The 14,861-nt window shown below is 36.9% G+C and overlaps 1 protein-coding gene across 2 annotated transcripts in view; it reads left to right on the plus strand.

Moving 5' to 3' along the window:
- LOC122799534 (P2X purinoceptor 2-like) overlaps positions 1-14,861 on the plus strand; it is a 409,405-nt gene that overhangs the window by 87,116 nt on the left and 307,428 nt on the right. For both annotated transcript variants that reach the window (XM_044068664.1, XM_044068663.1), the window contains exon 3: positions 13,625-13,696. In XM_044068664.1, coding sequence (XP_043924599.1) covers positions 13,625-13,696 — 72 coding nt within the window. The remainder of the gene's footprint in view (positions 1-13,624; positions 13,697-14,861) is intronic.

The raw sequence follows: 14,861 nt of genomic DNA on the forward strand, positions 1-14,861 counted from the left end.
CAAGGTCCACTTGTCAAGAAACCTAGGAATCAAAATGTATTTGTTCTCCCAGTATGCCATAATAATGTTTGCATATGTAGGTGCACAATGAGACCCCATGGCCACCGTCTGCCTGAAATATTCACCTTCAAAGAATAGAAAATTGTACTTTAAAACAACTTCCATAAGAACTAAAATAGTGGTAAATTCATTTTGGGAAATACTCTTTAAAGGTAACAACATCTCTTCAAACCACTTTAAGCCAGTTTCATGTGGGATACTAGTAAATAGATCTACAACGTCCAATGTGGCAAATCCTGTTGTATCCATATACATGGAGGGTTCTATTTTTCTAAGAAAATCCCATGAGTCTTTTAAAATGTTCTTGTTCTCATTTACCAAGTGTTTAATTTTCACATCAATGTATTTAGCAAGGGTGCAGTTATAGATCCTTCAGAGGAGACAATAGCTCTAAGAGGTGGGTCGTTTAGATCTTTGTGCACCTTCGGGATCCCAAAGATGCAGGGTATTTTAGGTTTTGATACTGTCAGAAAATTAAAGGTTTTTTGGTCAATAGATCCCTCTAGTAGTAGGTCCTGCAATATTCCCCTTATCCTACTATATGCTATGTGTATTTCATTCAAAGAGGTCCTACTATATTTGTCTGTGTTATTCAAAATATTTAACATTTTTCCTTCATACACAAAACGATCCATGAAAACAACGCCCCCACCTTTGTCAGGTTTCATAACCCTGATAGATCTATCCTTGCTCACAGTTTCCAAAATTTTCTCTTCATTGTGTTTCTTCTGGAAAGGTACAAAGGATGATTTTGATATATTTGTTGAATACATCAATGAGACCACACACTTTCTCCAGTTTACAATGAATTTTGACACCGGTGTGTTATGTTACCTGGATGTTAACATTACCAAAGCAAATGATCTATTTGTTTCAAAGGTACATAGAAAGGAGACATTTTCAAATACTTACTTGCATTTCTCCAGTTCCCACCCGTTTCACCAGAAAAAAAGTGTGTTGAAAGGGCAACTAGTCCGAATATGTAGAATGACCTCAGATGATGAAACTTTTAGGAGAGAATGTGAAAACTTGTATAAGATGTTTACACAAAGAGGATACCCACACATTATTTGAGGACATTAAGAATGAATTGTATTGTGACTACTGAGTTTGGCAGGAGCCCTAATAAACCTCTACTTTTATTTTGAGCCTTATCGTTGGAACTGGTGCTTTTGTTTGTTTACTTGTGAAGCCGCACCTTCCTTTTGATAAGTTTTTGTACAGCATGGATGCCTCAACGACGAGTGCTCAAGAAGGTGAGGGTAGAAGAAACGAAATTGGTGAGCTACGAAGCTTGTTGGACAGCTTACTCAGCTAGTTGGTCTCCTGACGCCTGTCAGCCAATCCGTGGCGGCGTTTTAAACTCTATCTCACTGCCTGGGAATCAGGAAGCTCTGAGGGCACACTGACAGCAGAGAGAACAACGCAAATGAACAGGATGCTACAAATTTGGACTTGTTGAATGATTTTCCATGCTTTTCATTCGAGGAGTGCTAGTAAAAACAACACTACTAGTAGACAATGGTCTAATCAAGGTACTGATAGTTTATTTAGTGATATAGTAAACGGCAAGTTTGATTTCTCAAACAAAAGAGTGTTACTACTGTTAAAGGAAACTACAACCGTATGACTAATGAACTGCACTTTCATCTAAAGAAGTACAAGATGTTTGAGATGGACAATGCATACCTTAGGCACTGTTTAAAATTAGAAATAGTGCCTAAAGGTTTTACCCAAATAATGTACATGAAGGAACTGAATTTTATAACAATTTGTTAAAAGCATTTGACAATTGTGGTTTTGATTATGGAGGCCATAATTTTAAATAATGAAAATGAAATGTCTAAATTGTCTAACACAATAGAAGAAATTAACAAGGCAGTTATTAATGATCTTTGTTTACTGTGGAAGAAAATAAAGTTAAGTACAAAACATTGCTTAAAGACATTGAATCTCATTGTATAGAAGTACAGAATAGGAAATTTGGTAAAATTGAGAGAGACATGTATGAATATAAAAATAATGTACAATACCCTAAACCTAAGTTTTGGAACAAAAGGGTTAATTTAGATTTGCAAAATGAAAATGAGCAAGATGTATTACCAAGCAGTCCTACACATATAGATGATGACATTGATGTAGAAGATTTTCCAGATCTGAGAGACTGATGCAGAAGGACCCTGTAGATTACAATTCAAAAACTACACACGGAGGGGGCACCCATCTTGGAACAGTGGAACCACTACTAGGGATTGTGAATGAAGGTAAAATGGACATACAATGATTTTAATATATTTAATTACTCAAATACCACACTCACTACCACACATTTTGAAGTTTTTCAAAGGTTTTGGGTTTATACCACAACGCAGGACTAATTTGTTCAAACTACTAGTGGATATAAAACTCTTTACCAGAAAGAAAAACTTGGAAATATTTTTAAGGGTAACAGTACTACAGGCACAAGTGATGAACTAAGACGTAAGAGTACATTTAACCCCTTTACACCCCAGTTAAGAAACTTTGAATTAAAAGTTGAACATGAATTGAGGAAGTCTTTATCACAGCATTACGTCCGTCCTAATTTATCTGACAATGAAGAGAAAATTTTGGAAACTGTGAGCAAGGATAGATCTATCAGGGTTATGAAACCTGACAAAGGTGGGGCGTTGTTTTCATGGATCGTTTTGTATGAAGGAAAAATGTTAAATATTTTGAATAACACAGACAAATATAGTAGGACCTCTTTGAATGAAATACACATAGCATATAGTAGGATAAGGGGAATATTGCAGGACCTACTACTAGAGGGATCTATTGACCAAAAACCTTTAATTTTCTGACAGTATCAAAACCTAAAATACCCTGGATCTTTGGGATCCCGTCAGTGCACAAAGATCTAAACGACCCACCTCTTAGAGCTATTGTCTCCTCTGAAGGATCTATAACTGCACCCCTTGCTAAATACATTGATGTGAAAATTAAACACTTGGTAAATGAGAACAAGAACATTTTAAAAGACTCATGGGATTTTCTTAGAAAAATAGAACCCTCCATGTATATGGATACAACAGGATTTGCCACATTGGACGTTGTAGATCTATTTACTAGTATCCCACATGAAACTGGCTTAAAGTGGTTTGAAGAGATGTTGTTACCTTTAAAGAGTATTTCCCAAAATGAATTTACCACTATTTTAGTTCTTATGGAAGTTGTTTTAAAGTACAATTTTCTATTCTTTGAAGGTGAATATTTCAGGCAGACGAAAGGGGTGGCCATGGGGTCTCATTGTGCACCTACATATGCAAACATTATTATGGCATACTGGGAGAACAAATACATTTTGATTCCTAGGTTTCTTGACAAGTGGACCTTGTATTGTAGATTCCTTGACGATTTGTGTTTCTTCTGGAAAGGTACAAAGGATGATTTTGATATATTTGTTGAATACATCAATGAGACCACACACTTTCTCCAGTTTACAATGAATTTTGACACCGGTGTGTTATGTTACCTGGATGTTAACATTACCAAAGCAAATGATCTATTTGTTTCAAAGGTACATAGAAAGGAGACATTTTCAAATACTTACTTGCATTTCTCCAGTTCCCACCCGTTTCACCAGAAAAAGTGTGTTGAAAGGGCAACTAGTCGAATATGTAGAATGACCTCAGATGATGAAACTTTTAGGAGAGAATGTGAAAACTTGTATAAGATGTTTACACAAAGAGGATACCCACACACATTATTTGAGGACATTAAGAATGAATTGTATTGTGTCTACTGAGTTTGGCAGGAGCCCTAATAAACCTCTACTTTTATTTTGAGCCTTATCGTTGTGGAACTGGTGCTTTTTGTTTGTTTACTTGTGAAGCCGGCACCTTCCTTTTGATAAGTTTTTTGTACAGCATGGATGCCTCAACGACGAGTGCTCAAGAAGGTGAGGGTAGAAGAAACGAAATTGGTGAGCTACGTAAGCTTGTTGGACAGCTTACTCAGCTAGTTGGTCTCCTGACGCCTGTCAGCCAATCTTTTAAACTCTATCTCACTGCCTGGGAATCAGGAAGCTCTGAGGCGCACGGCTCCCACTGGGGACACGGCCGAGCACACTGACAGCAGAGAGAACAACGCAAATGAACAGGATGCTACAAATTTGGACTTGTTGAATGATTTTCCATGCTTTTCATTCGAGGAGACGAGGGGCGTCCTTTGCCACAACGTGCTGCTAGTAAAGCGAACAACACTACTAGTAGACAATGGTCTAATCAAGGTACTGATAGTTTATTTAGTGATATAGTAACGGCAAGTTTGATTTCTCAAACAAAAGAGTGTTACTACTGTTAAAGGAAACTACAACCGTATGACTAATGAACTGCACTTTCATCTAAAGAAGTACAAGATGTTTGAGATGGACAATGCATACCTTAGGCACTGTTTAAAATTAGAAATAGTGCCTAAAGGTTTACGGGTAACAAGTACCCAAATAATGTACATGAAGGAACTGAATTTTATAACAATTTGTTAAAAGCATTTGACAATTGTGGTTTTCGATTATGGAGGCCATAATTTTAAATAATGAAAATGAAATGTCTAAATTGTCTAACACAATAGAAGAAATTAACAAGGCAGTTATTAATGATCTTTTGTTTACTGTGGAAGAAAACAAAGTTAAGTACAAAACATTGCTTAAAGACATTGAATCTCATTGTATAGAAGTACAGAATAGGAAATTTGGTAAAATTGAGAGAGACATGTATGAATATAAAAATAAGCTACAATACCCTAAACCTAAGTTTTGGAATAAGAGGGTTAATTTAGATTTGCAAAATGAAAATGAGCAAGATGTATTACCAAGCAGTCCTACACATATAGATGATGACATTGATGTAGAAGAGTTTCCCCACGTAGATCTGAGAGACTGATGCAGAAGGACCCTGTAGATTACAATTCAAAAACTACACACGGAGGGCACCCATCTTGGAGGCACGAACAGTGGAACCACTACTAGGGATTGTGAATGAAGGTAAAAAATGGACATACAATGATTTTAATATATTTAATTACTCAAATACCACACTCACTACCACACATTTTGAAGTTTTTCAAAGGTTTTGGGTTTATACCACAACGCAGGACTAATTTGTTCAAACTACTAGTGGATATAAAACTCTTTACCAGAAAGAAAAACTTGGAAATATTTTTTAAGGGTAACAGTACTACAGGCACAAGTGATGAACTAAGACGTAAGAGTACATTTAACCCCTTTACACCCCCAGTTAAGAAACTTTGAATTAAAAGTTGAACATGAATTGAGGAAGTCTTTATCACAGCATTACGTCCGTCCTAATTTATCTGACAATGAAGAGAAAATTTTGGAAACTGTGAGCAAGGATAGATCTATCAGGGTTATGAAACCTGACAAAGGTGGGGCGTTGTTTTCATGGATCGCTTTGTGTATGAAGGAAAAATGTTAAATATTTTGAATAACACAGACAAATATAGTAGGACCTCTTTGAATGAAATACACATAGCATATAGTAGGATAAGGGGAATATTGCAGGACCTACTACTAGAGGGATCTATTGACCAACAAACCTTTAATTTTCTGACAGTATCAAAACCTAAAATACCCTGCATCTTTGGGATCCCGAAGGTGCACAAAGATCTAAACGACCCACCTCTTAGAGCTATTGTCTCCTCTGAAGGATCTATAACTGCACCCCTTGCTAAATACATTGATGTGAAAATTAAACACTTGGTAAATGAGAACAAGAACATTTTAAAAGACTCATGGGATTTTCTTAGAAAAATAGAACCCTCCATGTATATGGATACAACAGGATTTGCCACATTGGACGTTGTAGATCTATTTACTAGTATCCCACATGAAACTGGCTTAAAGTGGTTTGAAGAGATGTTGTTACCTTTAAAGAGTATTTCCCAAAATGAATTTACCACTATTTTAGTTCTTATGGAAGTTGTTTTAAAGTACAATTTTCTATTCTTTGAAGGTGAATATTTCAGGCAGACGAAAGGGGTGGCCATGGGGTCTCATTGTGCACCTACATATGCAAACATTATTATGGCATACTGGGAGAACAAATACATTTTGATTCCTAGGTTTCTTGACAAGTGGACCTTGTATTGTAGATTCCTTGACGATTTGTGTTTCTTCTGGAAAGGTACAAAGGATGATTTTGATATATTTGTTGAATACATCAATGAGACCACACACTTTCTCCAGTTTACAATGAACTTTGACACGGTGTGTTATGTTACCTGGATGTTAACATTACCAAAGCAAATGATCTATTTGTTTCAAAGGTACATAGAAAGGAGACATTTTCAAATACTTACTTGCATTTCTCCAGTTCCCACCCGTTTCACCAGAAAAAAAGTGTGTTGAAAGGGCAACTAGTCCGAATATGTAGAATGACCTCAGATGATGAAACTTTTAGGAGAGAATGTGAAAACTTGTATAAGATGTTTACACAAAGAGGATACCCACACACATTATTTGAGGACATTAAGAATGAATTGTATTGTGTCTACTGAGTTTGGCAGGAGCCCTAATAAACCTCTACTTTTATTTTGAGCCTTATCGTTGTGGAACTGGTGCTTTTTGTTTGTTTACTTGTGAAGCCGGCACCTTCCTTTTGATAAGTTTTTTGTACAGCATGGATGCCTCAACGACGAGTGCTCAAGAAGGTGAGGGTAGAAGAAACGAAATTGGTGAGCTTGTTGGACAGCTTACTCAGCTAGTTGGTCTCCTGACGCCTGTCAGCCAATCCGTGGCGACGCTTTTAAACTCTATCTCACTGCCTGGGAATCAGGAAGCTCTGAGGCACGGCTCCCACTGGGGACCACACTGACAGCAGAGAGAACAACGCAAATGAACAGGATGCTACAAATTTGGACTTGTTGAATGATTTTCCATGCTTTTCATTCGAGGAGACGAGGACGCTGCTAGTAAAACGAACAACACTACTAGTAGACAATGATCTAATCAAGGTACTGATAGTTTATTTAGTGATATAGTAAACGGCAAGTTTGATTTCTCAAACAAAAGAGTGTTACTACTGTTAAAGGAAACTACAACCGTATGACTAATGAACTGCACTTTCATCTAAAGAAGTACAAGATGTTTGAGATGGACAATGCATACCTTAGGCACTGTTTAAAATTAGAAATAGTGCCTAAAGGTTTACGGGCAAGTACCCAAATAATGTACATGAAGGAACTGAATTTTATAACAATTTGTTAAAAGCATTTGACAATTGTGGTTTTGATTATGGAGGCCATAATTTTAAATAATGAAAATGAAATGTCTAAATTGTCTAACACAATAGAAGAAATTAACAAGGCAGTTATTAATGATCTTTTGTTTACTGTGGAAGAAAACAAAGTTAAGTACAAAACATTGCTTAAAGACATTGAATCTCATTGTATAGAAGTACAGAATAGGAAATTTGGTAAAATTGAGAGAGACATGTATGAATATAAAAATAAGCTACAATACCCTAAACCTAAGTTTTGGAATAAGAGGGTTAATTTAGATTTGCAAAATGAAAATGAGCAAGATGTATTACCAAGCAGTCCTACACATATAGATGATGACATTGATGTAGAAGAGTTTCCCACGTAGATCTGAGAGACTGATGCAGAAGGACCCTGTAGATTACAATTCAAAAACTACACACGGAGGGCACCCATCTTGGAGGCACGAACAGTGGAACCACTACTAGGGATTGTGAATGAAGGTAAAAAATGGACATACAATGATTTTAATATATTTAATTACTCAAATACCACACTCACTACCACACATTTTGAAGTTTTTCAAAGGTTTTGGGTTTATACCACAACGCAGGACTAATTTGTTCAAACTACTAGTGGATATAAAACTCTTTACCAGAAAGAAAAACTTGGAAATATTTTTAAGGGTAACAGTACTACAGGCACAAGTGATGAACTAAGACGTAAGAGTACATTTAACCCCCTTTACACCCCCAGTTAAGAAACTTTGAATTAAAAGTTGAACATGAATTGAGGAAGTCTTTATCACAGCATTACGTCCGTCCTAATTTATCTGACAATGAAGAGAAAATTTTGGAAACTGTGAGCAAGGATAGATCTATCAGGGTTATGAAACCTGACAAAGGTGGGGGCGTTGTTTTCATGGATCGTTTTGTGTATGAAGGAAAAATGTTAAATATTTTGAATAACACAGACAAATATAGTAGGACCTCTTTGAATGAAATACACATAGCATATAGTAGGATAAGGGGAATATTGCAGGACCTACTACTAGAGGGATCTATTGACCAAAAAACCTTTAATTTTCTGACAGTATCAAAACCTAAAATACCCTGCATCTTTGGGATCGAAGGTGCACAAAGATCTAAACGACCCACCTCTTAGAGCTATTGTCTCCTCTGAAGGATCTATAACTGCACCCCTTGCTAAATACATTGATGTGAAAATTAAACACTTGGTAAGTGAGAACAAGAACATTTTAAAAGACTCATGGGATTTTCTTAGAAAAATAGAACCCTCCATGTATATGGATACAACAGGATTTGCCACATTGGACGTTGTAGATCTATTTACTAGTATCCCACATGAAACTGGCTTAAAGTGGTTTGAAGAGATGTTGTTACCTTTAAAGAGTATTTCCCAAAATGAATTTACCACTATTTTAGTTCTTATGGAAGTTGTTTTAAAGTACAATTTTCTATTCTTTGAAGGTGAATATTTCAGGCAGACGAAAGGGGTGGCCATGGGGTCTCATTGTGCACCTACATATGCAAACATTATTATGGCATACTGGGAGAACAAATACATTTTGATTCCTAGGTTTCTTGACAAGTGGACCTTGTATTGTAGATTCCTTGACGATTTGTGTTTCTTCTGGAAAGGTACAAAGGATGATTTTGATATATTTGTTGAATACATCAATGAGACCACACACTTTCTCCAGTTTACAATGAATTTTGACACCGGTGTGTTATGTTACCTGGATGTTAACATTACCAAAGCAAATGATCTATTTGTTTCAAAGGTACATAGAAAGGAGACATTTTCAAATACTTACTTGCATTTCTCCAGTTCCCACGCTTCACCAGAAAAAGTGTGTTGAAAGGGCAACTAGTCCGAATATGTAGAATGACCTCAGATGATGAAACTTTTAGGAGAGAATGTGAAAACTTGTATAAGATGTTTACACAAAGAGGATACCCACACACATTATTTGAGGACATTAAGAATGAATTGTATTGTGTCTACTGAGTTTGGCAGGAGCCCTAATAAACCTCTACTTTTATTTTGAGCCTTATCGTTGTGGAACTGGTGCTTTTTGTTTGTTTACTTGTATCTATACCTACTGGAGACAGTCACCATCAAACCAAATACTCTATTCATGGGGGAGGTTAACTACTCCTCTATAAACTGTGAAAACATACACTGACCCATAATCACAAGCGCAACAATTCTTAGACTTTATTAATACAAATACCCATGATCAGAGAGTGCACACACTCACCAGAAGTTCAAACATACTGGACCTGGTATTCACCAATATGTGAGAGTGCTGCACCAGAAAGCTGTCTCCTTCGAATGGAAAATCTGTAGCCCCAACAAACCCTGTAACAGTTACGAACTATTCCAAAGCAAACTAAATCCTATTAAGCAAAATTCAGTGCCCCTTCCAACCCTGTGTTCACAGCAACCTATGTAGATTCTTTTACAGAGACTCTTTACAACCATGTTAATGCCTGTACAGAGGCTGCTGCATCTAGTGGAAGTAAGCCCAAAACAAATTCTAAAAAAAAATCATACTGGTGAAATCCTAACTTTAAACGGTTTTATAACAAAAGAAAACAAATTATGGCTAAAATGAGGAAGATCAACTCCCATTATGATAGGAGCTCTCTAATTAAACTAAACAGAAAACTAAGAGGACTAATTAAGTTTCACAAGGTTAATTATGGGTTTAAAGTCAACTCACAGGCTAAAGACAGCCATAAGGCCTTCAACAGCTATATCCAAAATCTCAAAAGCAGCATACATTATGGTGGTCAATGATGCCACATTCACTACAAATTATGACATAGCAAATGTGCTGGCTGACAAATTCAACTAAAAGTTCTCCCCCAATCTTACCTTGCCTCCACCATGACATACCCACTAGCATAACCCCCTATTATCATCAGGGAGCAGGTCCTGGTGGTGCTCACTAAGGCCAAAAACACAGCCTCAGTGGGCCCCGACAATACTCAGGGATGCCTCCTAAATAATTTGAATTATGATCTATCAGGACCAGTTGAAACACTTTTTAATTATAGCCACAAAAGAGGCTTTTTACCACAAGAATGGAGGACTGCAGAGCTTATCCCAGTACACAAAGGTAGACCGTCACCCAGCTCCTGAAACTGCATACCTATTAGTCTGACTAGTCTAATATGCAAAGCCACAGAATGAATTATCATGGAAATGATCAATAAAGCCATAGGCAATCTTCTAGCACTGGATTCAACCCAGCTTGGCTTTTCCAATTGAAGGACATACCTACTAAACCTGGTGGACTTCTTTGAGAAGAACAACAAAGCAACTGATGACAGAATAATGGTGTATACCATCTACCTGGACCTGCCTAAGGCATTCAGTACAATACCCTCCTTGGGTAAAGTTGATAAACTCACTGAAATGGGAATAAACCCCTACATAACTCACTGGATTGCCAGCTGGCTCACAGACAAGAGTCAAGAAATCAGGACTGGTGAGACCACCACCACTCAGAAACCAGTCACCAGTGGGATTCCTCAAGGCTCCGTGCTGGGACTGCTCCTATTTTACATCTACTTCATGGCTGACCAAGCTCATCGATGACTGCAAATTGGGAACTATCCTAGAAATCCCCCATCTTACAAACATCTTACAAGAGGGTCTAACACAGACAAATGACTGATGCCAAAGTCATGGATTAAAACTCAATGACAAGAAATCATTTATAGTACCTTTTGGGAAAATGCCACCCAGGTAATTACTACATTGATAAAACATCCATAAAAGTGACCCAGTAGTCAGGGATCTGGTAACATATGTAAACAGTAATCTGGCCTTTTACCAACATGTGGCCAAGGTAGTAAGAAAAGCATTCCATGTCCCCCTACTTATATGTTAAGGGCATGGCATGCAGGTCCAAGGAAGTTGTAGTGCATTTTATTCGGCCCTTATCAGACTCATCATTCAGTATAAAGCCCCCTTTGGCAAATACCTGACCAGACAGCTGCAACAGTTGGAATACCCACAAAGGCTCCTTATCAGGAGAATTCAGGGTTTAAGCACATTGTCATGTACAATCACCTTAAAGCCCTACCTCTATATTCCAGGTTACCTGTAGTTTACTGAGAGGCAATCTATTCCTGGTATACAATTCATTCCTGGACCAGCTCTGATGGACTTTCTGCACATCCACAACAAACAGCATCAGAAGCATTAGATCCAAGGATTTAAATATTACTTGTGACATAAATAAGACATGCTGGCAAAACAGATAAGTGTCTTACAGACTCCACATACTCTAGGCTAAAGCATAAACCAATCCATAAACGGGCTTTCCATCCATGCGAAGCAGAGTACATCACTAACCCTATCTAAGTGTAACCTTGAGCAATGAATAGGAACTTGGAAATTTACCTGGAGTCTGGCCCCATGTCACTGATAGATAGAGGCAGCTAGTAATGCCCAAACTAACATACCCATCTCATACACATAACCTATAGAAATTTCCTAACTAACATACCCCCTCCTAATAATGTCCATGATACATAGGGACACAATAGGGTTGGGTTGCACAACTAGGCTTATAAAGTTCCTGATGGCCATTATTCTAGTATATACCTATGAAACTATGAACCTAATAATAGTTCTTCAGTGCAACAGCCAAATGGAATGATTCAATTTAACAGGAAAGAGCAACCTTAGGTGTAGAAGTTTCAAAAGAAGGTTGCAAGGTTTATACACAGTTTTTGTGCTAATAGAAGCAATAGGACTCCATGCTCATGAAAATTATGTTATGTTCCATTGTACAAAGACATGCATCTCCCCGGGTTTCTTTCCGGGTCTCCGCTGAAAATTGGCTTTGTTCCGAGTCGGACTTTCCCGGTTAACAAATGTTAAATAAATGTTAAATAAATAAGTAAGTATAGGCTTGAGGTCACAAAGAGACAATAATCCTGTCCAGTCCGGTCATTCCATTAAATGCATTTAACATTTTACCCCCATTCTGCCACTAATGCCCTCCTCTCCTTTTTCTTTCCTCTTCTATGTGCTCTTGAATGACTCCATAGATTGCCTGTCTGTGACCTAATCCAGCTCTCTATATAAAGAAGTTATACTGCAAATCCAGGGACCATTTAGTCCCTACAATTGGCTACCTTTGCCCCCCATCTTTCCTTTACAGGATGACCCCTTTGCATCTCCTTAGCATGAACTTTTAAAATACTGTCATGTCCTCCAACAATTGTCATCTCCAGTAACAACAGCTGCAGCTCCTCTGGTCTCCCTTTCCTCTTCTTCCTATGCACGTTTGCTGGCTTTCCTGCAGACTCCTTCCAGATACCAAATGTACCTCTCTCCTCATATGGCCACCACCACCAAAACTGCATGCAGTACTCAAGATGTGGTCTGGTCAAGGCCCTGCAATGTTGAAGCATGCCTTCTTTGCATCTGAATTTGATCCTTTAATGATACAGTTTAACACTCAGTTTGATGATGCCACCACCATCTCACTGTGCTCCTGGTGAACCGATCCAGGTGTCGTCAACACCCCACGATTCTTCTGCCATGTATTCCACTCCAGCAGCTAATACATCTTAAATTGGATGTTGTGACCAACAATTGATACAACTACCTGAAATACCTCAAGTGCAACAAATCCAGTGAAAAGCTTATGATAAAAATATCATGATAACATTTATTTGTAACATTTGGTAGGATTTCTGTTCCTAAGTAAAAGTTTTAGTAAAAACATTTTGTTGAGACAGTATCCACTACTACCCACACATGGGTGGATTTCATTCTGTAGCTACCACCTCGTGCATCTTCCAGTACCTGGATTTTAAAACTGGCTACATGATCCATAGATTAAGTACATTCCACCAGAACTTACAGGTGTTACTAAATGTGATCTATCCATCTGTGTTCCATTTTGTCAATATAATAACAAAAGCAAACACATATAACCAACTAGACCACAATATCTATAGTCACCATAATAATTACACTAACATTTTTATACATCTCTGGGTACATAAGTATTTGAATAACACTTATATAATAACATTTGTAGTTCAAAAATATAATAACATCCTCGGGTGCAATGCTTTATATGAATGAATAATAAGTATTAGGTAGAACAGTAGTGATTTAAGGTTTTGTATTTTAGTAAAATGACTTAAATGAAATGGAATTTTAATAAAAAGGTAGCATGCTTGCTAAGAAACTGCACTTCTGATCAAAGAGTTTCACATGTTAATGCTTGTTTTTTTTCCTTTGGTTGAAGGGTCAAAGCATATTCAGTATTATTACACGGACTGAGACAACCGCATTACAAAGTCTTGGAACCTGTCCAGAAGTAAGTATGACACTATGCATATAAAATGTTATTATACAATGGAACATTGCAAAGCACGAAAAACGTGAATGCTGATTGGTCAATCCAACCAGAGTGCTTGTTACAACAAACTAAGAAGAAAAAGTCCAGCTGCTAACATATCATAGAGCAGCTGTTTTATATCACGACAGAAAAGATTGCCTACACTACAAGTTTTTCTTATTTCTTGACTACTTCCAATTACATCGGCAACCACACGTCCAAAATATGAAAAGTGTGGAAACTCAAGCTGTAAGTGCTTTTTTTTTTTTATGTAAAAGTGAAATCTCCCTGATTCACTTCCTCTCGATTATACGGACAACTGCAATTTCCAATGTCTGACATACAATTTTCTAACAAAACTTTTAACAAAGCAGATGAGGCATAGACCACACAAAAAAAATTACATATGCACAGTATTTGCAAGCTAAATGCACATTAGAAATATAGTAACAGAAAATTGCAAGGAGTTACTGTGCACGCAAGTTTGAACTGAATGAGCTACTGTGACATTAATACCCAACCGGCGATGTAAACCTTACCGCTACGTGACACAAAATGGATGGTTAATAAAAATCCTACAAGGACTTACTGTGTGGAGTTTACAGTGTGAATGAACTACCACAGCAGAAACAGTGACCCAGAGATATAAACCTTGGCTTCAAACAATTATCACTGTATAAGTGACACGTCAACGGCATATGCAAAAATGAAAAAAAGCAGTTGCAGATAGATGGATAGAAACTACTTTCCTGCATTTAGAAACATCAACCAACACTACAGACAGCACTGCATTTACTTTTTTCAGGGATAAAATAGTCCCAGACTTTTACTTCACATTTATTGTTTATTTTATTTTTCTCTTAATTTAAATACAAGTTGTTCATTTTTCAAGAGATGTAAGGAGGTAATTATATAAGTAAATATAGTTTAAAAACTTCATGTGAACATAGACAACAATCAAGTCAAAGGCAGTATAGAAATATAAAATAAACTGCAACAGCAAGACATACCAAAAGCTTTAAAAATTATATTTATTTATATACTTATTTCCTGACAACTCTTGAAAAATTAATAACAACTTGTATTTAAATAAAAAGACAAATAAAATAAACAACATAAACTAAAAGTGTGGACTATTTTATCT

Source organism: Protopterus annectens, chromosome 4.part0, assembly GCF_019279795.1.
Source record: "Protopterus annectens isolate FY-2018-M chromosome 4.part0, PAN1.0, whole genome shotgun sequence".
Taxonomy (NCBI): domain Eukaryota; kingdom Metazoa; phylum Chordata; order Ceratodontiformes; family Protopteridae; genus Protopterus; species Protopterus annectens.